The sequence below is a fragment of the Furipterus horrens genome, unplaced genomic scaffold (genome assembly GCF_987537825.1).
Source record: "Furipterus horrens unplaced genomic scaffold, mFurHor1.1.pri manual_scaffold_1, whole genome shotgun sequence".
NCBI lineage: Eukaryota > Metazoa > Chordata > Mammalia > Chiroptera > Furipteridae > Furipterus > Furipterus horrens.
The window spans coordinates 1823166-1850758 of NW_028327171.1; the positions used below are offsets into that span (position 1 = coordinate 1823166).

At 54.0% G+C, this 27593-nt stretch overlaps 1 protein-coding gene across 1 annotated transcript; it reads right to left on the minus strand.

Annotated features, from left to right (window-relative positions):
• Nucleotides 1-1270: 1270 nt before the first annotated feature.
• On the minus strand, nt 1271-27546 carry PAXBP1 (PAX3 and PAX7 binding protein 1). The gene is made up of 18 exons (XM_090271422.1): nt 27171-27546; nt 25997-26125; nt 22285-22461; nt 20775-20996; nt 20126-20229; nt 19039-19256; nt 18355-18544; nt 14666-14789; nt 11530-11629; nt 11335-11450; nt 9151-9350; nt 7967-8111; nt 7243-7364; nt 6423-6499; nt 5722-5788; nt 5063-5209; nt 3302-3456; nt 1271-1511 (listed from the first exon to the last, which is right to left on the minus strand). The coding sequence occupies exons 1-18, from the start codon at nt 27526-27528 to the stop codon at nt 1394-1396; spliced, it is 2769 nt and encodes a 922-aa protein (XP_090127548.1). The 5' UTR covers nt 27529-27546; the 3' UTR covers nt 1271-1393.
• Between the last annotated feature and the right edge of the window lie 47 nt (nt 27547-27593).

Genomic DNA, 27593 nt, shown 5'->3' on the forward strand with positions numbered 1-27593 from the left:
GACCCAGCCTTGGAGCCCGGAGAGCCCGGCGAGGTCACATCACAGGAAGTTCCCACGTTTCCCACAGGAAGCCCTGGAAGCAGAGCGAGGAGAAGGAATCTATGGGCTCAGGAGCACAAATTCAAGGTACAAATGATGTGCATGTCATCTACACATATGTTTCTATGTTTTAGTCCACTGAAGTTGAAAAGAAGTGTTGACATTTTAATCCTTCTAGTAGACCACTAAGGCGTAACAAGAAACCGGACTGAACACGCAGGCGTGAGCCACGTCCCCGCGGCAGATGCGGCCCCGACAGAGCAGCGAGGGCACGGCGCGGCGCTACACGTCACCCGGGCTGCCGAGGCGCGCGCGTCCTGCAGCCTCGCTGCTGCTCCCCTGCCACGCTGTGACCGAAAGCATCGCCGGCAAATACAACAGAGGACAGAATTGAAATTAATTTAATGCTAAAGCTTAATTACATATAATTATCAAACAATAGTCCTTAATTTCCAAAAAGTTCCTCTTTTGAAAATCACAGAATCAGAAGGCATAAACTTTAAAACAAGTTCTCTGAATATCTACCACGTGGCAGACACATCATAGAAGACTGTGGATATTAAACTGCCCGGGTGGGTGGCGCAGCAGCAAGGCGTATTCTTTATTGCATATATAGCTCACGCGTGAGGGACTTCAAGTGTGACGGACTACTGACTGCACATGTGTGTCCTTGGAAGCTGCTTGGACAGGGAGTGAAATCATGAATCAGACGGGACAGTCAGCCCAGACCCCTGCAGTTAGGTTGTGGGTCTATTATTTCTAAAAATTAAACTTCTGTGTTCTTTTAAAAACTTGTGTTGCGTATATTGGAGTCCACGGGAAGCCCACGCTGGACTGCATGCTGATCCAGGGCAGGAGGTTCGCCGGCGCCCAGCGGGACGCCCACGCTCACGCTCGGGTTTAAGGCAGCTCAGCCACAGCGCCCGCAACGGCCGAGGGGCGGGGAGGAGCGGCGGCGGTCCCGGCCCCCGCTCACCAGTGCAGGGCCGTTCCTAACAGTTCGCCGTGGAAGAGCTTTCTGCTGGTCAGAGGCCGCTCGGGCCGCCAGGGTGACAGGAGGCCTGTGGCGGCGCGGACAGACGCCGGGGGCAGCGGAGAGGCTTCGCGGGAGCAAGCGTGTAAAGTGCTTCTGTAAGCCAGAGTGGCAGGCAGTGAGGAACACATTCGCCAGCTTCCTGGAAATAATCTGAATTCCTTTCATTCTGAAGAAATCGCATTTAAGGACACAGGATTGAATATCAATGTTCTTTGTATTAAAACAGAGTCAGTATTTTACAGTTTAAGAAACTTTACATATATACAAGATTTATACATCAGGAATGGCATGAAAGCAAGGCCTCTCAGCCTCCTGGATCTATTTTCCTTCAATCAAAGACTTAAACTCTTTCACATTGTGGTCACTTGCAACAGACACAGCGTGATCCAGAGCTCGCACACTTGCAAGGAGCTTTACTATCTGTTTTATGTTTTCCCTGAAAGAGAGAAAGCACAGCAGCACCGCGTTAATTAGCACAAAAGCACCAAATGAAATATTTAATAACTTTGCCCACTTTTGAGGATTTGCAATCAGTTTTTCCAAGCATTTTTAAAGAAGAAAGACAGATTAGCTATAATATTTTAAAATATATATATATTTATCAGCATAAAACAAAACTGTATGTTTACATGACTAGCTCAGAGACAGGGGGCCCATTTTCAAAAACAAAAACACCCCAAAATGTCATTCAGAAAAGTAATTTTCAGTAACACCCAGAAAAGGAAACTGCTGAAGGGCCCTGCCCTCACCGCTTCCCAATCCAGAGCCCCAGCGCGCCGAGACGGTCTCTGGCACGAACTCCTTGTGTGGGTCCCTCACCCACCATCGAGACCCGGCTTCACTTCCCTTCAGAAGCCACTCGTGAAGCACAACCCGTTCCCTGTCACCCCGACTGGAAGCCCCGCTCGCCCTCCCTAAGGAAGGCGCCCTCGGGCCCCAGTGACCGTGGGGCTGGCCGACCGCTCAGACGCAGGGCCCCAGGCCCCGGCCCAGGGTCTGGCTCAGCGGTGGGGGCGGTGGTCCAGGGGCTGCGCCGGGCGTCCCCACGGAGCCTGAACCACGCGGGAGAGCCAGCACACCCGGGGCACGACGAGCTGTCTCTCCCCCCACAGCTGCAGGAAGCGCCTCTTAGGGCGGGGATGCAGTTCCCACAGCGGCACCCCACGCGGGGCCTGCTCCGTGGGCCCTGCACACAGCAGGCGCGCCGGGCTTTCCTGGGCAAGTCGCCGCCGCGCGTGGCGTTTGGCTCCGAACAGAAACCGTGCCGACAAGTGAGCGAGCCGTGCCTGAGGACGCACAGCCCTGGGGGAGGAGCACTGGCGCCCACAGCCAACACCCAGCGTAAAATGAAAACGTGACGCACAGCTACCCGCCGAAGGATTTTACCCCGAAACTTTTTACTATACACTTTGCTTCTAATTTTTATCATAAAAGATAACAAATTCCCTCTTTAAAAAATGAGGTTCTTTTACACGAAAGAGGGATGAGATTAACGGTGTGACGTAACTGAAAAGGAATCTGTATTAGGAAGACTTTATGAAATGCAACACTTAAAAGTAAAATTCTTTCATATTGTATTAGTTACTATTACTTACTTTCTGTGCTAGAGATTTATTATAAACGTACCTAACGTCCAAAACAATGCCCACACAAAGGAAGCACAACTCCTGCCCTCTCTCCTTGCCGCCTTCCAGACGAGTCACAGGTAAGCCGCCCCCCAGCCCCTGCAGGGCGCCCGGTGGGCTCTGCCTGGAGCTGGAGCCCCCCCCAGAGCACAGGGCTGGGAGAGCCCCCGCGATGCCCCCTGGGTCCCACTGGCCAGCAGTTCCAGGGGCTACGTCTGCAGGACGTTTGTCTCTGAAGACCCAGACCCGTGGCATTCCAAGAGCCTGAAATCTCCCTGCTCTTCAAAGGAGGAGAGAGAAACCAGCGATTCAGGGGGTGTGGGGCAGGGAGAAAAGTTGAAAATAAGAAAAGAAAACAACGATCCATTCACCCCTCTTAGGCCTGGTTTTCCCCAGCAGTCTTTTCTTAATGCTTTCATAAATGTCCTACTGAAAAAGAGTCAGTAAAACCAAAAAGTAGAAAATAATGTGTATTTTTGCTATGTTTACAATTTAAACTAAAATATAAACATGTCCCTACTTAAAACGTTCTCATGACACTGAATCTAACGACCAAGTCAAGACCGGATCACCGCCTCCTTAAATAACCACGAAGGGTTACCTTGCGTTTCTCTTCTCCACGTCAGAGCACCCGACGCTGTTCCTGTAAACCGTGTCTGCTAGGTGCACCAGGTAGCGGCAGAAGTTCTCCAGCTGAGGGACCGTCCTGTCTCCTTTCAGACCCGCAAACCACTGCCGGGGGAAACAGCTGATCACCTGCGCAGACGACAGGAAACAGGCGCTGGGACGGGGGTTGGGAGCGTCTGAAGCCGAGTCCGGACCACGGGCTCCCGGCGTTCGGCGAAGACTGGGCTCCGGGCAACTGGCTGCTTCGAAGGAATATTCTCTTCAGCCTCCACCAACTACGTAATCTTCCTTCATACGCCTGAGTTTTTACTTGAACACACAGGTCAGGTGCTCAGAGCAAAAGACGAATAAGGTGTCCAGTCTTTAAATATGTTAGGGACGTAATATTGATAACCAACTGCTTCATTCTCCAGGCTTCCAGGAAGCCCTAAGTGAACTGACTCTCCTTTATCAGCTGCGCTTGATCTAAAAACACGGGGCGTTTGAACCCCGAGCACAGCCCCCAGCACCGTGCTGGCCCGTGCGGGGAGAGGGCCTGGTGGCGGGGCAAACCCACGAGCAGGGAGCCCCGCTCCCCCCGGGAGGGAGCCCATGGCAGGGCGTCCGCCAGCATGCAGAGGAACCGGGGAGGCGGGGAGAGATGACCGAGCCCGGGGCTGGGGCTGAGCAGGGACCCGATGAGCCTGGGCGCGGTGCCAGAGAACAGGCAGGGCTCCCCCGTGACAGGACCTGTCACAAGGTCACGGAGTCGGCGCGGAGGGACTGCCGCTGATGAAATCCGCCAAAGATGCAGAATCTGAATCTAATGGGAGTACCAGGCAACCCAAATAGGGGGTGGTCTACAAAATAAGTGGTCTATCCTCTTGACGAATGTCAAGGTTATACAGGTCCAGAGAAGACATAAGAGCTCTTCCAGTTACAGTGACTGAGAGACACGAGTCGAATGGCAGGGACGACCCGAGAGTCTCTGCCAGTCACGGCTGCGGGTATCATTGCTGACAGCCACCACCCGACCTGAGGTGGCAGTGACACCCAAGCGTCACCTCCAGGTGCCGGCGGCTGGGCTGGAGTCCTGGAGAGGGACGCCGGTGTTCACAGGAAACAGACACCAGGTGTCTGAGGGCCGGGAGACCCTGACACTGCCCGGAAAAACTGCACTGCACTAGCAAATTTGCTTTCATTTTGTGATTGTTCCAAAAAATATTTTTTTAAAAGATCATATTATGGAACTCCCATGTAAAGGAGAAAAACCAATATTAAAAGCATCATCTGTTGCCCTGGCCAGTGTCGCCCGCACGCCGACAGGCCGGGCGGCGAGTCTGGGCCCCGGCTGGGGCGCGTGCGGGAGGCGGCCAATCAGCGCTTCTCTCTCAACCAAGTTTTTCTCCCCTTTTCTCCCCACTCTCTGCTCTGTCCGGAATCAATTTAAAAGAAAATTTAATTCATCATTTAACTGTTAAAAAGTTATCCTGAAGTTAAAATTTTTGTTAATAGCTACAAAAAATACTGACAAATAGATGGGCAGATAGAAATACACGTATACAAGAGTAGAAATTTCCATGTAGCGCGTGCCATGGAGTTGGGAGCAACCTGGGTGCTCAGAGTGGCTGTCGACCTCACACTAAGTCCAATAACCAAAGGGGTTCTTGTAAAAACCTCACAACTCTCTCCAGAGGACACTAGGTGACGCTCTCCCGCGTGCCCTGGGAACTACAACGGGCACCACCGGACTCACGTTTTGGGCCTTCTTGATGCTGTCATCCCCGCACTCTGAGTTCTGAAAAGCCATGAGAATGTACCGATTTAACAGGCCGTCTATGGCCAACTCCTGAAGGGTTTTATTCGAGAAAATGCCGTTCCATTGGAGGAAGTTCCCTAATAGCTGGGAGACAGAAACAAATGGTCAGCGGCTGTGACCTGGCGACTCCCATCTCGTCCTGCCTGTCCCAGGTCGCTCCAGTGTCACCTCCTCGGGGGGAGAGGGGACCCTCGGTCAGGGTCTCTGCCCCCGGCCTTGAAGTCCTCCCTCCTGAGATTACTGGTTCCCTGGCTGTCGGCTCGGCGGGATGACAAACCCCACTTCTGTTTCCCTCAGCGCCTTATTCCCCAAAACTCAGAAGAGTACCTGGTCCTCTATTTTCTGAGTGAATTCTGGGTCAGCAAGGCATTCTGCTGACCAGCTTGCACCTCACCTTGGAGCCCAGAATTCACGTTCTCCTATGGAAACAACAGGCCTGAACACACTTTGGATAACGTTATTTTGCAGAAGAGGGACTTTGTATACATGCATACATCTAAGCCTCTGGGGTTAATCACACACAGAAGTAGTTTTCAAAATATAATACATAAAGTCAGGCAAATTGGAAGTCTCTGAGATACCCTACAGATACATACCTTAACTGAGGACCAGAACTGTCGCTGAAAAAACAAGTAAGGCCCGGAGTTCTTATTCTCTAAGACACTAGAAGAAAAACACACCATGTTCAAATGCTTCATATGTAAGAACCACCCGAGTCCTAGGACAGTATTTCTACAAGTAAAACGTGCAAACAAAAGAATTAAGTAACTTAAAAAATTTTAAACTATAACCAAGAAGACAGTTAAGTTTAAAAAGTAGTGGAAATTCATCCCTGGCTGGGGTGGCTCCATGGACTGAGCGCCGGCCTGCGAGCCACGGGTCACGGGTCACGGGCTGGCTTCCCAGTCAGGGCGCAGACCTGGGGTGTGGGCAGGTCCCAGCTCGGGGCATGTGAGAGGCAACCAACTGATGTCTCTCTCACACAGTGATGTTTCTCTCCCCTCCCCTCCATCCCCCTGTCTCCCTCCCCCTCGCTCTGAAAATAAGTAAATTCTTTAAAAAAAGGGGGGGGGGCAGGAATTTATTTGGAGGTGCCGTGGGAGAACAAGGAGTGTGACCAGCTTTGTTCTGCTTGCAGACATGCTCGTCCACCGCACCAGGCCCTCCAGCCACTGGCTCGCACTACAGGACTAAGGTTCATAGCTGAAGCCACCACCAGGTTTTCCAGAACGTCACAGCCTTCTCGGGAAGATGGTGGAGGCGATTATCATCTTGAACGTTCTCAGGAGTTACTCACTTTTTGGGATATAAGGGCATGAACACATCATCATCCAGAGTCCTCCTCATCCTCAGTAACAGCGCTTTCAGGAACACCTGCAGAGACACACACACACACTGTAGTGAGGGCTGTGATCAGACCAGAAATTTTTAAAAAATGAACAGCAGTTGTGTTCTGAATGACACATGCAGCCTGCGTGCGTGCCCTGTCCCGCCGTCACTTTCCCCTCTGAAGCCCTGAGGTCTCTAACACCTGCTCTCTGTCAGTTTGTCCTCAGCAGCCGCCAGGCAGGAAAACCGTTAGAAACTTCCATCCCCTCCGCTACTGGGGAAAGGTTTAAGATCAGACACGCAGGCTGGTCCCTCTCAAAGTCACATCACCGAGAACGTAACAGTGATGAAGAGCTCCTTTCCTACGACGCCCACGAAGGGACAACAGCAACTGGACGTCTGGACACCTGGTGGTTTCACATGCTACTGAACTGTTTAGCACTTAAATCATTACCACCAGTTCTAGTGGTTTCACATTTTTCTTTTTCCTAAAAACTATAACCCTTGCAGAGCGATCTGAGTGGCCCGACGGGAGTCAGAGTGCCGTGGAAGAAAGGTGGAGGCAAGAGAGCGGAGAGGCGCCCTCCCTGCCCTGCAGATACTGGGCAGCGGAGAACGACCACCTCGAGCCTCATGCATTTCAGGCCCCATACAGGAACGTGTGGCCGCAGCGGGCGCCAGGTCTCCCCGTCGACTCAGAACATAACCCCTCGTTCTCTCAGCTCTTGCTCACTTTCCAAAGGACAGGAGAAAAGACAAACCACCTTCTGCAGGCAATAAGTGCATACCTGTGTATTCTTGTTTTCCGCATTCACTACTGATGGGTACCCGTCTATGAGTTTTAACGTGATCCCGACCATTCTTGACGTCTGCGTCGTAGAGAAGGGGTCCCACATGTTCTCAGCGATCACTGGTAGGAGAAAGGCAGACAGCCCTGAGCCACAGTGAAACGGCCACGGACTGAAGCCTGACATCAGGCAGCGCTCGGTCTCAAGTGCTGGTTCTCTCCCCGCTCTCGGGTACAAGCCTTTGTCCAATGACCTGTAGGATGCTGAGGACCAGGCAAATGTGGGGGGACAGAGCCCTCTATTTCCTACTAATCAGTAAAAATAAAGACGGGGACAAAGATTTCAGTGCCCTAAGAAATACGGCCCCAGCATCAAGAACTGACAACTAGACTTGAAAACTTAATACCTTAAATCGTTCCTGTATCAGCGACTTGTAATCTCCTGTGAGAAAGTGATGACAGTAATGAAACTGCCCTCCAGAAAACCCCGTATGTCCCCAAGCCTGCGTTCTGCCTCAGAAGTCGTTAAGGGTCTGCACAGCGCGACGACAGACCAGTCACTGCCCCCAACTGCAGGCCCACCGCAGGGTGGCCCTCACGGCCCAGGCGCAGAGGCACGCACCTGCCCTGCGGCTAGCTCTGGGCCTGGCGGCGTCTGTCACTCACGGGGTGCGTTCTGTGACCGGGGCGCTGGGCGGGAAGGCCTGAGGCCGTGCCGACGCTACCTGTCAGCTTGGGGAGAAGCGCCTTCTCCACGACGGTGGGCAGCAGCGCCACATCCACGTCGTCCTGCTCCTGCTCCCGCTCCTCACAGCCGTAGAACAGCAAGGACTCAAACCACAGCATGCTCTCGAAGTCCCGGCACTTGGCCTACAAAGGGCGACAACGGTCACCCCGGCACCCCCACAGCAGCGGCTGCAGCTGCTCCAGCCGTTACAAGAGCAGGACGGCCTGGATTTAACCTCTGGTCATAAACAAGTCAAACGTGGACGAAACACAGGAAACCCGTTCTCAGACAAGGCAGCCCAGGCAGAACAGGGCTGTGAGCCCGGAAGGAAGGAGGGCAGGTGAGGGGAATGGCCACCAGGAGGCTGGGGGGCGGGGGGGCTGTAAGCCGAGCGGGGCCTCGCTGCGCTGGGGAGACAGGAACGGGAGCTGGGGGGGGCTGGGACCCCGGATGCTGCGGGGCAGAGGGGGTCCCCCTTGGAAGAGGACACGGGCAGCAGGCAAGTCCTGCCGGGCCCCTGCTGGGCCCTGACACACACACGCGCGTGCGTGGGGATGCCACAAAGTCTGGCAAAAAGCCACGGGAGCCCCCACCTCCTATCGCTGCTGCCAGGGCCGCGACCTCAGCCCTCTTTCCTCACAGCTCACACGTGCAACCGAGCCAACCCTGCGTGTGCCCAGGGCTCCCCCGCTACACTGGTAACTTCCGGGACCCTGTTTTAAACATGACCACTAGAACGTGTGTGGCAGAGTCGCAGACTCTGGTCACCTCGCTTACATATGAGGCCAACAGCCCTACTGATTCCACCTCACCTATCGCTTCGTCTCGCCCTCCCGATGGCCACGGCCACTGCCATAGCATCAGTTCCGGTCCTCGGTTCATACGGTTCTAAGTTCTAGGACCGAAGGACCAAGTTCCCCCTGGTCACAGTCCAGTGTCACCGTAAATAACCCTGGTGACTGAGAAGGGCACTGTATAGAAACTGGGAGGTGGCAGGCAGCTCTCCTGAGCTCTGTAAAAAGAAAGGTCCCCGGACCGCAGGCAGCCGCCGCCGGTGTCAGTGCCAGCACCACGCCCCGCATCCCGAGACCTGCCCTGCTCAAGCTCGCACCTCTGGCTTTGAGATTCCGACCACCCGGGCACCACGTCACGCGGCTTGCGCACGGCGACCGCGCCACCCACCTCCAGGGGAGTCCAGGTGAGGAGCTGCAGCCTGATGAGGGGGTTGAACAGCTTCGGCAGACACAGGCCGATGTAGGCGTCCTTGTAGGACGCGTAGTACTGGGAGCGCCATGCTTCAAACTGCGACTTAATGCAGTCGATGGAAGAGAAGCTCTCCAGGACGTCTTCAAACACCTTGCTGGACTCCTTTGAAATGCGATCTGAAGACAAGAAAACCCCCCAGAGAACCCTACTTTAGTACGTACTAGGAAAAACAGCTCCGTATTTTCAGTGTTCCTTTTGTAGCTTGAGCATCAACGAGACAGGCTCGTTAACAAAGTAATCATTGTGAATGACTATTTAAAAAAGGACCTACAGCTAAGGTCCGGTTTCAGTGCCAAGTGCAGGCACGCGCTCTAACGGCTACGATATGTTGCACAGTTCAGTTCAGAAACAGCTGTCCCCCAATTCAGTTCAAATCTCAGATAGTGCAGTGTATCAGCTCTAATGACCTGAAGTACCCACTGTGCCGCTGGCTCTTCTGTCCACTAATCACTGTGTCAATAACACGTGTGCGTCATAACCAGCGACCAGGCACGCCACTCCTTTGCAAGTTGGCTGGTGACTGCAGTAACTGCCAGTCGAGAACCAGCGACTGACACGAGCGTCGTGGAGTGGCCCAGAGGCCTGGGGAAAGGCCATCTTTATGATGGAGACACCTAATTGTGGCAACATGCTTCTCAAAAATCAATCTTCTCAAAATCAGTCTTAGCATCGCTAACAGCGGGACTAGCATCTGTCACCTGTTACTACGCAGTAATAAACAACAGCTCGTATAAAGTATTCTTGCCAAAAAGAAGTTAACCTCGACATAAGCATGGTTTCAGACCTCAATTCCAGTTTACGGGAAATACAGGGAAGGCAAGAGCAAGGCAGTATCACGAGGGAACGGATAGATCCGGAAAGAATGTAGGACATTCTGCGAGACAAGGCCTGGACTCTTCAAAAAGTCAGTATCTTAAACAAATAACAGGGGTGTGTGTGTGAGGTTCTCGTGAACATTCGTTAATTCCAAATAAAAAGATGTAACAAGCAAATGCAGGGCTTGGAAAGCACAGAATAACCCACGGAAAGGGTGTCATAATGTTTTGGGGAGGCTGCTGCTGAGGGTCACTGAACACAGACATGAAGTAAAGAAATTTCAGTCAGGCCCCGGCAGTGTGACTCAGTGGGTTCAAACGCCGTCCCGAAGCGTCCAGATCGCAGGTTCCACCCCTGGTCAGGGCACGGGTAAGAATCAACCATTGAGGTGTCAATCAACGGAACAACAAATCAACGTCTCTCTCTTCCTTCCTCTCTCTCTAAAATCAATAAATTAAAAAAAATTTTTTTATTTAAAAAAAGTTTTTAGAAGCTTTAACTTTTTTAGGTGCAACAATGGTATTGTGATTAGGCAGAAAAATATCCTAGTTTTTAGGAGTCCCTCCAGTTTTCAGAGGCCAGTGCTGTGACACGCGTGTCTTCCGAATGGCTCGGCAAACACACACACGTCCACATATAAAGAGGCAGAGCCGCCCTGGTTAGATGACGGTGAGAGCTGTTGAATCTTGACGGCACATTCACTGTGTTATTCTCTCAAATTTTCTGTGTGTTTAGAAATGTTCACTATACACAGTGGAAGAAAAATAAGTTTCTCGGACTGAGTTCTAAAAGGCTTGCCAGCCGATGTATAATTCCAAATAACTGGAGCCAACGGTGAGAAGTGAAGACTTCCACTCGGGGGTTCTTCTGGAAACGCCTGGCACACACCAGTACTAACTACCCCTCTTGGCTGAGACTCCGCAGGGCTCCCCAGGTCAGGCGCCCCCCGGGCCGCGTGCCCGCCCCCGGGACTTCCCAGGCCAGAGTAGACAGGCTGCCCACAGACCCCGACAGGCTGGCGGGTCGCCTGGAATTTGACAGTTCTGAAGCGCAGGACCGTGTACGACGCAAGCACTAAAACCCCACGAGAAGGGCTGAGCGTCACGCTGAGGCCCCAGCACGATACTCAGTAGTAAAAAACGGGCGCGTGTCGTTACGACGGGGGAACAAGGGCCTGGTTCTTACACGGGGGCCACCAGCCCGCCAACCATCCCTTCCCGGGAAAACCCCCGCCCCCAGCAGAAACCAGGCTGCCCGCGCCTCTCCTTTCCGTGCACATCTGACCTTTTTCCAGGTTGAAGTTGGTGATGTCTGTCGAGGTCTCCTCGTCGTCGCTGGAGAGGCCTTCGAGGTGGTCTGCCATCTTACCCGTCTGCTCTCTGGCCTGGCGCCGCCGGGTCCTGAATAACAAACACGAGCTCCCACACCAGCCCAGGGCCGCCTCCCGCACCGACCCGCCCGCAGCGCGCGTGGTCTCACCTCCTGGCCTCCCGCTCGGCGATGCGGCGCTTCGCGTGCTCCTGGTACAGGGCCCGGTCGCGCCCAAAGGAATCGAGATTTGGTGCCATCAGAGCTTTGTCTGTAACATAGCAAGGGCTGAAATGAAAGCCTTCTCCCGCGACCCTGGGGACAGAGCTTGCACAGAATAAGCCACAATGACGGACTGCTGGCTAACCCCAACCACAGGGCTCTGCCCCACCTGCGTCAGAGCAAATCTCACATTCTCCTGTGCTCCCACAAAAAGGAGTCGGAAAATGAGGTAGAGCCCTCTAGAAAGGCAGCTGGGCTGAATCCCTATCTTTACGTCCGAGCAACAGAAGCTGGGACTATGGTGATGACCACGTAAGTTAAAAGCTACATTGCCTGCGCAAAAGGAAAAGAAGTTACTTTTTAGAAGGAACATAAGCATCGCACGCTGCATGACATGAACTGACAGGAGGAGCCCTGGCGGGATGAGGCGACAGCTGGGTCGCAGGAGTTTAATCACTTGCACTCTCGGCCTAAGTGTGTCCTGGGGACGTTCATGCTATCGCTGCTTTGAGAACAAGGGCGGACGCCCCACGCGCACGGGCCCGTGTCTGAGCAGGAGCAGCGTGGGCCCTCTCCGGCGCCGCTCTTACGGAGCAAAAGGCCTCCTTCTTTTCCACCTGCTGCCCAGCTCTCCTTCTTAACTTTCCAGGGCAAGGCTTCCGCACCTGCTTCCCGCCTGCCTGTTTACAGCTCCGTGTTTTTCATTTCCGAGAGGCAGTTCCCGCTGCTGGGACACGCCTCCTGGCAGCGCCCCCCACCGGTCTGAGCGGGCGCCCGGCCGGGACCCGCACCTGCACCGCCTCCTCCGTCCCCTGGGCCTACTGCCTGGGCTGCTCTCTGGTGCCTCAGCGGCCTCCCCGTCAGATCATGGGGTCCAAACTCAGCCTCTTGTTGGGGCCCCATGACTGTCAGTGCCCCAGGGCGTTCCCTCGGAGGCCGTCCGTCCCCCAGAAGGCGCCCGCTCCTCCCTGCCTAGCGCCGCACGGCGAGGGGGCCCTGGGCGTGAAACGAGGTACAACGCAACCGACTTCTCCCCAGGCTCGGTGACGCGAACAAGGTTCAGTTCCCGGGGCACCGGCACCGTTACGCCGAGAGGACCTGCTGTACGCAGGTGGCCCCGGGAAGGCAGCAGCCCCACGGGCAGTGGGGGAGTCACGGGCAAAACGAGAGAAAAGCTTTCACGTGCATTTTCCCCGCAACAGGAAAAGCAAAAACAGATACTAGCTCTCTACACCGCAACGTCTAACCATCCTAGACCCTATTATTTTTCAGGGTGACTTTCTCATTGAGTTTTTCATTCACATGGCAAAACAGCTCAGGCATCAGGAAGGACGGCCAGCGCTCACCAACTACGAAGGAAGGTCAGGGCTAAGATGCCCCAGCGTCGCCGCAAACGTGGGCTCCCTGCCCGCCACAGGGGAGTTAGCTAAAAAGTCCCGAATACAGACACCATCCCTGCCTCTGGAAGAGGGGTCCTTCATTAAAGAAACATTTTAAAGAATATACATTACCATAACAAATATTTAAAATGTTGCCATGTTTATGGATTTTTAAAAACAGATATTGAGGGAAACACGGGAGCTGCCGGCTCCTCCTCGATTCTGTAAGAAGGAGACGCAGTGACTGTGTGTTTGCAAATCTAAAGGATGACTTCCTGGCTGTCTGTTTCTTATAAAAGATCAGAAACGGAATGGTCCTTCGGGGCCGCCTGTAACGTTCCTCAGATCTTTGGCAGTTAACGTCCGTCCCTCCAGGACAGGGTTTTCGCTCTCTCTTGCCTTTCCCTTCTTTCCAACCCTCAGCCTCAGTAACACACGTCACCGCTCCTCCCTTACTTCTAACTGCACGGAAGTAAGCAGCGCCATCAGATTACAGGTAGGAAAAGGCACGTGATAAAATGCACAGCTCACATAAACCACTTAACTGGACAGGAAATCACTTCCCTTTACAGGTAGAACGGTCCCTGTAACCTGCCCCAGGAATGAATCTGGTTCCGTCTGGACCAAACGTGACCCTGGAGGGCTGCGTCCGTCAACGGATGCCAGAGCAGCACCGGGCCGAGCCCCTGCGCTTCCCTCGGCTCCGTGCTGCTGCGGCCACCAGGCACACAGTGGGGTGCTGTCTCAGGGACCCTCCGTGACAAAGCACCCTTACCAGAAAGAGTGGCACCATCCGAGACCTACCAATAACCTCTGGGGAAAGGACCGGGAACTCTGCCCTTGAAACTACTGCCGCACGTAACCCCGATGCCCACTTCCACTTGAAGCTGCTGGCACGGGCAAGGGAGAGACGGCCAAAGCGGCCGCAAGCGCCGTGCCAGGAAAACTGCTCTCAGAGCACCCCCGGCGTGGAGGGGTGGGAAAATGGGATTACAAAGTTTAAAGCATCTGGCTAAACAACCTCAGCGGAACTATTTAATAAGAGGCTTCCGATTAATTTTGGTTTTCCATAACACACATCCTAGTGAGAAGAATATAAATTCAATTTTTAAATTTTTACACTAGTATTTCAAGAAATGTAGGCACCACCTGACTTCCTAGAAAACCTAGTATCGTTTGTAAGACAAAGTGCAAAACGACAAACAGTTCTGCTTTATCCGGAAGATGAAGCTCAGAACTCATTTGCTGTGTGAACTGAATGAAACCGCTCTGCCCCTCGCACTCCCCTGGCCCCGGACTCAGCCCCTTCCTCAGTGACAGACAGCAGCGTCTGCACCGGTGTCAGCAGCAGGCCGAAAGTGGGGCAAAGATTAATCAGGGCCAAACGGACAGTGGTTTTAAGATAAAATATTATATAACATCCTTTCTAACTATAAAGAATAAAAAAAAGTCCAAAGAACAAGACTGACAGCATATTAGTACATGTTTTTGAGCTCCTTTGAGAAGCTCTATTTTCTTAAACTCGACCCAAGTACTTGCGGTTAGAATTTTTAGATCTACTTAACACAAGAGCAAAGGAATTCATTTATTAAAAAACAAAACAAAACAAAACAAAAAGATGGTCTGAGATCTCTACGTTTCAATTAGGCTGCACTAAGTAAACAAGGTTGTTTAATGAATAATAAAAACCTTCAAGATGGACTGACTTGAATGGCTTGAAAACTCCGAAGATTCATCTTTAATATCATCTTGTCGTCTTTGGACAAGGCGGGAAGCTCGCTGTTTGTACAGCTGATGTATTGCTGATTCAAGTTCATTAATCAGTGGCACCTGTGAAAATACAACACACTCCGTAACACCCAGCTCCTCAGCGGCTTACTCATTTGAGGGTTCCATACTATTTCCGGATTTCAGAAAAAGTACCCTCTTTGGACAGAATCATCGTGAATTCACAAGGGGACACAAACAGCAGGTCAGTCTGCTGACGTTTAGGGAACATCACTTCTTTAATCCACACACAGAGCTATAATGGCGGGTGCCTAGTTACTGGAGCAAAGGTTTAGTTAGGAAACTTAACACATCAATATTAGTAAAGAAATGTCAAGTTTTACTGCTTTTCTTTTAGAATAAAGTACTTGGCAGGCCTTTAGAGTCTGTTTTTCACTTTCCAGTAGCATGATCTGCCTTGCAATTTTTGTAGTTTAAAGTGCACCGCTGGTGCTGGGATGGCCCACAAGGGCCCTGGCTGTGAGCAGGCACGAACAGGAAGCTACGAACTGCCCGAGCTCAGCCGCCTCGTGGCTCTGCCGCGGACATGCACACTTACTACTTCGCAGCTCTACTCACATTTTAAGTGTGAGCCGCACTCGTGCACGTTAATAAGGCAAACAGAGTTTCTAGCTCCCACTAACCTGTCAGAAATCAAACTCGGAAAGCTCTGCCCATCAAATGTTTAAACGTGTCCCCACTTTGCAGTAAAATAAAAGCCTTCATATGAATCGTCATTTCACAGTCGGCAAGTTCTCCAGGTCGCTCCCATGACTAGCACTCACGTGGTGCATACAGAACGAGACCCAATTTAGAGAGAAAAAAGCAGAAAACGTTCTATGCATAATCTTATCTTTTAACCAAGCGCTGGGAACTCCCACAAACACTCGTGGGCACTGCACACGCTGAGGACACCAGATGCCTGGCTTCCTGGCGGCCAGTGCAAATGGAGAGCGTGGCAGTGAGTTTGGGGACAGTGGCACCGAGGGCTACAGTGGCTCCCCGGCCGAGCAGACTGGGATGGGAAATACAAAAGGCAGGTGGGAGATGGAGCCTGTGATAAAGGCAGCTGTGCACACGTGTGACTCCATGGCGGAAGGAGCAAGCAAACGCTCCCAGGCAGGTCAAAGTACCGAGGCTATTTTATTCTCCATGTGCCGCGCTATGGGCAACAGGGTCCCCACACCTGCACTGGTCATCTTCGACAGCTGAGCCCGGAGACGACCTTTAAAATGCACGATGGCCGATGGCCACATTCTGAGGGGCCACTAAGCGGCCCTGTGACCGCCTCGCCCTGTGCTGTAGGCCACACAGGACTAAAGACAAGCACCCGGACACCTCAGGGCGCCCCTCAGTCCCGGGGACAGTGAGCCTTCGTCTCCCTGAGGCTGCGCGGGACAGAGCCCAACCGCTCGATACGTAAAAACCTGACAATGTGACTCTGTGACTCTCCTGCGTAGGTGACAGGAATGCCGCTCACAAAGCCCAGGAAAAACCCTCCTGAGGGCAAAAGCCCTAAAACTCTTCCCAGCTCCCATTCGTGTTTCTTATCAACACTGACACATCTCAAGAGCGTGCGCCACGGACCATTTCTTCTCCCTCTCCAGACCCAGAACTGCTGTCACTGACTATGTCTCATTATTTCAAGGCCAAGGCCAAAGTGAAGAGCGCAGGAGAGAAGGGGACTGGGGAGAACCAAACAGTGGGAGTTAAGATGACCTGCAGAAGTTCAAAGCCACTTAAACTTCTATACTAAAAGAAAAACAACAACGAAGAAATGTTTATCTTTTTATGGTCTTACCCTGAAACAATATTTTTAGAATGGAACTAAAATGAATACTCAAATCTACCCAGATGACAATTTATGACATTACTCACTCAGCAGGAGTCTCTTAAAATCAAACGCATATGAAAACGCCAAAGTGAAATAAAATACTCAGCGCTGAAAGCAGCATTTATCTACCCCTTTTAATTAAAATGCCGTCCCTGTGTATCATCTGGGGTGTAAGGGCCGCCCCAGAAACAGCCGTCTTGGTCACTGAAACACCTTCCTGCACAGGCCGGAGCAACTTCTCCGGGGACAGGGGAACGGCAAGAGAGAAAGCACAGCACTAGTTGTTGATAAAGCTGATTCTAAAACGAGCTTGCAGTTAAAAGACCCACGGCCTCGGTGTCCTACTAGTCCCTTAACCCAAGAATTGTAAATGGCTGATCACATCACTGTCAGCATTTGTTAAGAGTTCCGTCTGCAATAAGGAGCACGTAAGAGGTCTCCTGGAGCAAGTGCCAAAGCAAAGGCCAAAATACCGACAGAGAGGCTCCCAGGGACAAAGCCCATCACAAGGATGGTCTCAGACAGAGGTCGTGACTTGGGTCCCAAACACGAGACAGCTCCCGCCACGCCCCTGACATCAAAGGATGCTTGCAGCGGGAGAGACACTGCGGCCAGCTGACAGTGACATCCACCCCGCCCAGAGGCAGACCTGGGTTTCTCTCCTGCCCTTGCACTTTGTCACCCTAAGCCACTGACCTGCCACAGGATATGTCATAGTTCGGCTGTCGCTGCTTCTGCACAAACCAGGCCGTAAAGACAAGAACGTGATAAACCCTGCAGAGGTCCTGGCGCTGCTGCCTCAAACCGGATCTGACCACAGCCTGTCTGGAGCCATTAGAACCCACTAGGAAGGCACAGTCTGGCCAGGTCCCTTTGCCAGCCTCCCGCTTTAGGGTACTGAAGTAACCAACGGAGAGAATAAAGAGCCAAAATACTCATCTGAACGTGCCGTGCGCCTACAGGTCCTACACTCACCCACAGAGCCAAGGGTAAGGGACAACAGGACTTGTAACCCTGCCTCACATGGAAGCTCAGAGACAGCATGTTCAAAGCACCACCACTCATTTTTTAAAGATAAGGCTGCAAAATCCACACATGCTTATAAACCAATTCATGAAACAGTAACACTTATCTTAAAGAAGAAAAATCAATTCAGAGGTTGTTGGAGGAAAAAGGGGCTTCTCTATGCAGCTAACATAATAACATAAATCATACTAAAAAACCTAAACTTCCTACTAAAAATCTGACTATCTCACTGGAAAAAAAAAAGAGAACATGGGAGAAATGCGACCCTAACAGAAGCGATGGCCTGTGAAAGGTTTCTGGGAAGGATGGAGCACAGGGCTACTTGGATGAAGGTTATTAGCAGCAACGGTGGCCAATTTATCGAGGGAAAACGAGGAAAAGTGTGCGTCTTTATGCACGCTTGGAATTCCTTGTACAGTTTAAAGATAAGTTTAGACGTGACTCAGAAAAACAGAAAATCCCATCGGATGAGCCCTTATGTTCTGACAACCGAGGGCTGGCAATGCTCTGCCGTCACCCTAAGGGAGGACTTGCCAGGGCCTCGTTTAAACGTGCTGAGTTCTCTACTCATTTTTAGCAACGGCAGCACATCTGCCCCCAAGTGCAAGGCCGCTAATGCAGCGAAGAGAAGGAAGCGTGACTTCCCAACACTTCTAAGGTCGGATTCGGTGGACATTTTCTGAGACACCTAGAACTGATCTACATAAGGCCATCTAGACCTCCCTAATTTTGCCTTATTCAAAGAGATTAATATTTTTGCATTCTTACCTTTTCACTGAAACACTCAAGCAAGTCTTGGACATACCCTCGCATTTCTTGCAAAAATTTATACCGTTCACCAGTGCCCCCAGAAGACCCTTCCAGTCTCTCAATGGCCCGGGTGGAGTCCACTCGGCTCTGCAGATGCTTCTCCCGCTGCTGCTGGTTCGCTCTGTGAGCTTCCCTCACGGAGTCCAACCTTGAGAACACAAAGGGCACACGTCACACGGCACACCCGGGCATCCACGCTGTCCGGACGCGTGCAACGACACCATGCATCCAGCCCCGCTACTAGAACACGGAGTGCGTGGAGCGGCGTCTTTCCATCCACGCCGCCTTCCTCTCGGTAACTAAGGAGCGGTTTACAGACGCCACATGACGTTACTTGGGGGGCTAACCGCCTCTGCGCCCCCCGCACCCCCAGAGCTCAATCACACTTCCTCAGAGTCCAAGAGGTGCAAACTCAGAGCTGTCCTCCACAAGACCACGGAGGGCCATTTTTAAGGCTTTGCGAGGCTTCCCGAGAAGTCATCCGAGGAGGATGCAGAACAAAGAACGAGCCGTCTTCCGCTCGGCTCTCAGGCAAGCCGGGCGTCTTCGCGGCCGGCGCTCTGCGTCTGCCACCCCGGACTACGTGAGGCCTGAGGACCGCAAAGCGAGAAGGCAGGTCTTCAAGAAGCTGATCCGCCCTACCTGTCTTTCAGCTGTTTCTTTACCAAATCAATAGTAACGGGAGCCGTCTCATTACTGGGAGTTTTGAAAGGGGCTGCGTTATCTGGCTTCTGAGGTTTGCCGTCAGAGGAGCCGTAGGCTGCGTAGCTGTAAGGGACGCCATAGGAGGAGCCGTACGGCAGCGCCGGGTATGTGTCCTGGTAGTACACGTTCACCTCGGGGGGCTGGCTGGCTTGAACCTAGAAAAGAAGGTGGGGGTGTGAAAGCTGGTAGCAAAAACTACGGAAAGAATAGTATTATGCCTTTAGGGTTGAAAAACTTAGCAGCAAAAATTATACCCAATTTCTAAACAGTGAGTAGCTAAAATAAAAAGTTAGAGTTCTTCAAAATCAAATAAAAGTCGGGCTAGGTGAATATTCTTGTTCTAACTCTTATGAGATTACTGGATTCATTTCCAATAACTTTCTGACAAAGGAGAGTTGGAGGGGACATTAAGAATCACCCGGGGCCACCATTTCATCCACGGAAGCAGATGAATTACAGGCCACAGCCACAGAGCAGACAGACGAGCGGAGGTGAGCTCCTGAGGCTTCTCGCCCTGCGTCCCCGAGCCCCTGCTACCCACACCAGTGACAGGTTCACGTTTCCTCAACAGTCCCACTGTGCCATCTCCTTCCGTGAAACAAATGTCAACGACTCAGGAAGGTATTTTTCATCTCAAGTACAAAGTAACTTCTAAGGCCCGAAAACACAGGCCACACGGGACGGAAACAGCGTGCTGAACAGGGGTCGCTCCAGCGGCACCGCGAGGGCTCCCGACACAGACGGCGGGACCCTGCCCTGGGGCTCCGCGTTCTCACACGCTCCCAGGTGAGGTCTGGAGATGCACTGATTCGAGCAACTAGAAACCCTCCCGTCACCCGACTACAAAGAACAAAATACAACGGTCTCTTCTAAGAGCTGGGTGCACAGCCATGTAACTCTCAGCCACAGGCCCTGAGCCAGTGACAAAGGTTCAATTCGCCACGCACAGCAGGCAGAGGCGGCTTCACGCTCACGGGCTGAAATGCGCCCCGTAACTTCTGAAGGGGCATTCCTCGGCCCTCACCTGCGGGATGTTGATGCCTTTCCGGATCTGCTCCTGCTCCCACCGGCTGAGCTCCTCGTCCTGCTCTCCGGTCACTAAGGCCTCATCATCGCTCCCCTCGATACCTGCGGCCGTGAGCAGCCACGGAAAGTGAGGACAGCAGGAGAGCCCCCCCCCCCCCCCAACGTCGCAGAAACTAAGCAGAGCTGCCGGGACCGACTCAACGTCACTGGAGCGTCTGCCGTGATCTCGCGCCCCACGTTTCTGGCTTTACTGTCTTATGGACACACAGGGTCCCCTGAAGCAAAAGGCAGCACTAATGTGACAACTGACACCCCGGGTGGGCCCCCATCTCTGTGAGCTTGACATCGACTCAACAAAGGGCAGAACAAAACCTAATCCTCCTAAAAACGTCGAGCCGGGGATGCCTATTTCCGTGTGAAGTGCTTGGGCCTCCACGGGCCCCACAGGAAGTGCCCAGTTAATCATGCTCGAGTTTCCAAAACACCAGCAAGACAGCTGTACCCAGCTAAGAATCGTCCTCTCACCACTAAGCCTGGCTGGGCGCTGCTCTTCAGCTGACTGTTCTCACTGTCAAGTCCCACCTCGCGCCCACGGGCTGGAACAGCGACGCCACGACTGGGCTCGCTGCCCCGGCCCGCCCGGTTACCTATCTCCTCGGCAATCTTCTGTCTTTGTGACTTTTCTTTCACGGAAAACACGATGCGGCGCTTCTCGTCGTCGTCCTCGTCATCGCTGGCGTCATTCTCGTCCTCTCGAACAAGACGGCCCTTGCCAGGCTCGCTGTCGTGAGGGGGGAAATCCCCCAGCTCCCGGGCCATCTGGCGCTTCTTCCTGGCGGCGTGTATGAAAGCCGCGTCTGGGATCTCCCCTGGGCCAACGGCAAGGGCGGAGAAAGGTCAGGGGTGCGGCTCCTGTCTCCGACTGCGCCCGCGGCTCTAGCGGCAGCTGCGGGCGCCCTTCCCCAGCCGCTCTCTCCCCACTTCAGGCTCCAGGGAAACTAGTCGCCCGGGACACCGAGACGGACACGTGGTGGCAGCATGGGAGCGAGGCTGCCTGTGGGGGAGAGGACCCACCCAAAGCAGTTTTAACTGTACCATAGTTTCACCTCTAAGTGACACGAAAGGAGTAAGATTTTATCACTAAATTAGAAAACAGATAAAAATGTACAAGGTGGCCACAGCTCATGACCCCAAAAGCCCTATTAGATTTCCAATATGTTTCTCTTGCAAAATTTTCAGTTCACCTGTAAGCATATTGACTACATAATTCTGTACCTAATTTTTCTTCATTTTAAAACGTAAGCTTTTCCCCATGTTGTTGCTTCGCATAAATATAATTTTAATGGCTTAACAACTTGACAGATAAAGCATTATCTCCCACATGATCGACTTTTTACCCACAGTAAGAATTAATGCCTGCTACCTGTCAAATTGTTACTTTAACAGCAACGTGACATCCCTTCATGGAAATGTACCTTAATTCACTAAGCCATTCCTCTCTGGCTAGACACTGTTTCCGAGTTTTGCTCAGTGCAAATAATGTAATGGAAACACTAATTCCTTGGGGTAAATCTGTAGATATAGAATTATAGGGTCAAGAACACCTGAAATCACTGCCAAACAGCTTAAGAATTGTCCTAATTAGAATGCTACTAATCTACATGTATCGTTTTTTACAACTTTACCAGTCCAGAGTAAGCATTTTTAAATTTTATAAATGTTAATGAGTTCAAGGATACCTTTTTGTAATTTAAGTTTGGCTACAAAGTGATTAATTGTTCAAAGCTAATTAACCAGTGAAGACATTTGCAAACTATTTCCCATAGAAATGTAAGAAATTAAGAAAGCCTGGACAGAAAACAAATATCAGTTAGTTTCGCTGGAAGAGTTTTAAAGACGGAAACCTTAACCTGAACTGGAAGACAGTGGGCAGCCCTGCGGCGCCAGCTACCGATCCCCGTGAGGCCCACGAGCGCTTCGGCAGCAAGTCAGCCTGAAGGACGACGGGGCCCCAGGGCGCAGGAAGCTCCTGCGCTCATCCCTACACTTGCAGATGCAGTCGCCCGGCTCCAAGCAAGGCCGTCCGGGAACGCCACCAAGCTAACTGCTTCCTTCCCAACGGTCCCGACAGGTGGCCCATCCCAGGGGCGCACACACCTGGACGAAGAACATTCAAAGCCGACAGAGCGTCCGCAAAGGCACCGCCAGCCTTGGGCTTGCCCTCCTCCTTCTCGCTCTCCACGTCCATCTCCTCCTCGCCGCGCTCACCCAGGACAATGCCGTCTTCCGGGCCGCTGTCCTTAGCGTGTCCTGTTTTGTCCAAAGGCGGTTCATCTACATTTTTGAAAAAATTAAAATGATTTTAAAACAAATTCCATAAATTAAGGAGGGTCTTTTATTTGATTATGGGTTTGATTCATTAAAGCTTGAACTATCCTAATTGCTTGTAAAAATCTCAAACCACTGGTGTATGAAAATGAAATATCACAACAGACGTAACTGGAAGATAAAAGTAATACAGGGGACACAGGGCTGCATTTGAGGCCCTGCCCAATCCCACTTTTAATTTCATTAAGATTTCATTAATCTATCAAAATTAACTGGTTCGTCCTCTGAACTCCCTAGGGAGCGGCTGGTACCTCTCTGAAGCGCTGTTTCATTGTACGTGGGAGTGTCAGGAACTCTCAGCCCGTCCCAGGACGCTTCTCATCAAGAACAAAGTTTAGGGCTCAGGTGAGTGGTTCCGGGGTGTCTTTTGGGCTCATGACCACTCTCCACCCCTCGCCTGAAGGGGTGGGACCCAAAGTCACATTCTCGCTGCACAGCCCTGACCCCACTGCCGTGACTGAATGTATCTGCGACTGACACAGAGACGACCGGATTCTCTCTCTGGGAACCCAGAACTGGGACAGAGGCAAGCGAGAGACCAGGTGGCACTGAGACCAACCACGTGTGTCCCAGGGAAGGAGCTGTGGAACCCCGTGGAGAGAGAAGAGAGCTGTCCCGGGGTCGCTTCTCATGCTCAGGCCACTCCTAAGACCAGCGTCAGGGCTGCTCGCCCGCCACTGGGTTCTGAAGCCAACAGCTGTTCACTTTACACCGAGTGGCTTACTTTCCTTGTAACTCAATAGCCCTATCGTGGCCTCCATCGCAGGCAAAAATCAAAATGTTTTCCACCCTGAAGCACTTGAACCTGGCAGTGCACACAACAGGCACAATGAACATAATTAAAGAGTAAAAGAGCTCTTTATTCTAAATATGAAAGATACCCTGTTGTTTCCCTAGCACGCTACCCTCCCAAAAATGGCTTCAAAAGTTCTGTATTCTGCCCTGACTGGAGTGGCTCAGTGGACTGAGTGTCAGTCTGTGAACCAAAGGGTCGCTGGTTCGATTCCCAGTCAGGGCACAGGCCTAGGTTATGGGCCAGGTCCCCGGCTGGGGGCAGGTGAGAAGCAACCACACACTGATGGTTCTCTCCCTCTCTTTCTCCCTCCCTTCCCCTCTCTTTAAAAGTAAATAAATAAAATCTTTAAAAAAAAAGTTCTGTATCCTTCTCCACACCTGTTCCCTCCCCTAAACAGGAGCCCCAGAGACAGCACCCCTCCCCCGCCCCTTAACGGCACTGAGAAGAGTTAGATCATTCTATTTTAGGCTCCTCACTCTTTCCAGCCATCAGTCACCCTGCCTCCACAGCCGTAGACTTCCTTCTGAAGCGAACACCGAGGCTGCGACTTTAACTCCCTTTCCTGGTGTGCTCATATATGACTAGGAGTCAAAAACACCCGTTTCCTTCTGCCTCGGCCCACGCCAAGTCAGTGGCTTTTAACAGACAGAACTGAGAAAGGTCATCCAGACCAGAGACGCACAGACAGTGCTCCCTGCAGATTTTAGGGTTCACTGTTTCCTTAAGCTCACAGGTACCTGCTTGGTCCGAAACGCAGTGGCAGCTGAGTCTGTGTGAGTGGCCAGGTGCTGTGCTTCAGGCGCCTTTATGAAAAGAGACGCTAAACCCCCTCCTCTAGGCTCCGCTCCTACCCTCAATTTTACTTCGCGTTCCACTTCAGGGCACGCGCTCTCCCCAGTACCCACACGGCCTTGCACTTGCTCAGTCTGCAAACAGACACAGGGATCTGACCCCAAGTCTCTGTGGCTCCCGTCCTCTGTGCCCTGTGCCCAAGTCCCCGAAGCAGCAGAGGAGCCCTGCCGCCTGCGGCCCCCCTTCCTCGCCAGCCCTGCGCCCCAGCCCCGAGCGCTCCCACGCGGCCCCGATGCCCGGCACAGGGCCGGCCGTAGCCCCAGCCCCCGGGCACAGCACTGCCGCGCGGCACGGCAGAACAGGCCTTCCTCCGGCAGGCAGGCCCCGCTGGGGGCCCATCTCCACCAGGCGCCCTCCTCCAGGAAACCGCCACAGCAGCCCTCCTTGGTTCCTACTTCTCTGGACCTTTCTGGAATTATTTCCTACAACCGAGCATCATCATTTTGAAACTTCCCTGTCCTCTCCCATTCAGTCTTTTTCAGCCTTTACGGCTCTTGCACCCCTTCAGCACACCCTCTTATCACCTTAGTAGGCACCAAACCGGAACCAGCTTCTCCAACTGTTTACTGGCTACTGCACTGAAACTCGGTTTAAAAGTGAACTCATGCCCTGACCGGTGCAGCTCAGTGGCTGAGCAACCGCAGAGCAAAAGGTCGCCGGTTCGGTTCCCAGTCAGGGCACAGGCCTGGGCTGCGGGTCAGTCCCCTGGGGCTCCCACGAGAGGCAGCGACCAGTGTTCCACTCTCCTACATCGATGTCCCCCCCTTTCTCTGCCCCCTTCCCCTCTCTAGAAATAAGTAAATAAAGTCTGAAGAAAAGAAGTGCTGGGGTAGGAAGGGCTCAGGGTGCAGAGCCCCCCAGCGCCGCCACTTCAGGGAGGAGAGGACACCCGAGCAGAGTCCCCCGCAGGGGCGGCCACGAACCGAGGCAGCTGGTGGGAAGCGTGTGGCAGCGGAGAGGCAGAAGGCGTCACAGGCAATGGCCTCGGGCACCAGGTCTCAAGCCCGCTTTTCCTGACCTTCTCGCATTACTTCACCACCCGCGCTTGGTTCCCAAGAGATATGGAAAGAAGGAAGACAACTGGTTCCCCTAAAAACACGCCTCCTCCCCCCTGCCTCCCCCATTTCTGCACATAACACGGAACCGCCCCCAGCCGCCCCGCACGAGCGCTCAGACGCGACCCCTCCTTCTCAGCCCAGCAGCTGAAGCAGACACCAGCGTGCCAGGTCTCCCTGGGGATGCTCCCCAAACACCCCTTTCCGCCCGTTTCTCCTCCTCCCCGGTCTCCCAGGGAGGCAGGAGAAGCCTCCATCCGGCTCGGCTGCGATGCCTGGATCCGCCAGTCACGGATCCAAGCTAACCCTGAGTCTCACACGCTCCGGGCCTCCCGCCTCCGCTGGTCCCGGTCCCCGCTGCACGCTCGTGCCAGGCGAAGGTTCCACAGGCATTTGCCACCTCCCTGTCTTGGCAAGCCAGCGAACACAGTGACGCCAAGTCCCGTACTGGACACGAAATCTCCACAATCTGTCAACAGCAAGCCCTCCGCCCTGGGCCTCGGCTCCCTGCATGAGTCACCTGGGCCAGCCGGGGCGCCTACCTGCTCTTTTCCAGAACAGCCCTGAGCCTCGTCAGCCTTCGATACTGACGATGCCCCCTAACGGGTCCCCTCTCCCACAGATGGGCACCTGCACACAACCCTTAACTAAGGCTGCGGGACGGCGGGAGCCGGGTCTGCGGGGGGCGGGCGGCGCGGCCCAGGGCAAACCCATCCTCTGGATGAGAAAGCGCCCCCCGCGTGACACGGCCAACGAACCCTGTGAGCTCGGTACTTACTGTCGGCTGCTGAGTTGACTTCTGTCTTAATCTTCGATTTCTCAAGATCTTCTTTATATTCTTTCTTAAGTAATTTCACTATCTTCTTGCTATAACTTGATTTCTTCACTTTGAAAACTTCTTCACTTTCTTAAAAGAGAAACGACACAAAGTCTGTAGCAACCATTCCGAGACACCCTCGGCCGTTCTACCTTCTACCAGATCTGATGTGTATTACTCATAACTTCATGTCACTCCACAATTAGAGGTCATTTCAGATGCCACAGGCTCGCAAACACCGAAGGCGGCCTCGCACACTAATCTAGAACGATGTGAAATCGAGGCGTTTTAAAGGGCGTGAAACGCGTAAGCTGCCCGGTTTCCGACGTGCTGCCGCCGCCCTCGGATCAGCCATCGCAGGAGGGAAAACAGAACCCGGGAAGCGCTTCCCCACCGACGCGCCCGAAACAACGTACCCGCGTCGGAGGGGCCGCGGGCGGGACCGTCGAGCTGGGAACAGACCTCCGTCCCCCGCGCGCTCTGCGGGCGCCCCGCCCTCGGAAGTGTTACGAACACAAACACTCGCGGGGCCCCTGCGTCTTCCAAGGCCAGCTCCCCCGCCCCCCGCCGCCCCGTAAAACAAACGGGACCGGGGAGGCCCCCTGGGAGCGCGGCAGCGTCTCGTCTCCCGCCCAGGAGCGCGGCGATGCCCACAGACCTAGCGTCCTCCCCGCGGCCCCGACCGAAAGGGCTGCGGGAACACGCGGCGCCCACATGCTCCGGGCCCGGCCCTGGGAGCCGAGACCGGCGGCCGCGCGGGGCGGCGCAAGGTCACTCGGGACCGGGTAAGAACGGAGCAGCCGGCCGCGTGGGGCCGCGGAGCCCTCGGACAACGCGCCCCGAGCGGCCAGGGGACCGCACTCCCGTGGCCCCCGAAACCCACGCCCGGGCGAGCAGCGGCCAGGGGGCCGCGGGGCACCGGCTGCGGCCGGAAAGGCTCAGCGAGGCTGGCCCGAGCCCCGGCCCCGGAGGGGAAGCCGCACCGGCGGCCCGAGCGCAGCGCGCCGTGGTAGGGGCAGGCGGCGGCGGCGCGGGAGGGCGTCCCGGCCGGAGCCCGAGGCCGCAGGCGGGCGGGACGTGCAGGGGGCCGGGCGGGAAGGGGCGCCGCGATGCCGGGCCCCACGCGGGCGCTCACCTTCCTCCTCGTCCTGGAAGCTCAGCAGGCTGGCCCGCGGCGCCTCTTTGTTCTCGCGCGGCCTCTTGCGCGGCTTCAGCCCGTTGCCGGGCTCCGCGCCGCCCGGGAAGCAGCCCCCGGCCTCGGCCCCGGCGCCCGCGGCCAGCGCGGACGGCGGCGGCGGCGGCAGTCCCGGGCCCGGCGGCGCCTCCCCGCCAGGGGCCCTGTCGCCGCCGCAGCCGCAGCCGGGGCCCGGCTCCTCGCCAGCGCCCGGCGGCGGGAGCAACGGCGGCGGCTCCTGCTCCTCATCGCGCTCTCGCTCCTCCTCCTCCGAGTCGTTCCGCTTGCGCACGTTCACTCGCCGGGCCTTGCGGAACATCCCCGCGGCCCCACGGCGGCCTCCCCGCCGGTCCCGCTCGGCGCCCCGGCAGTGCCGAGCTCGCG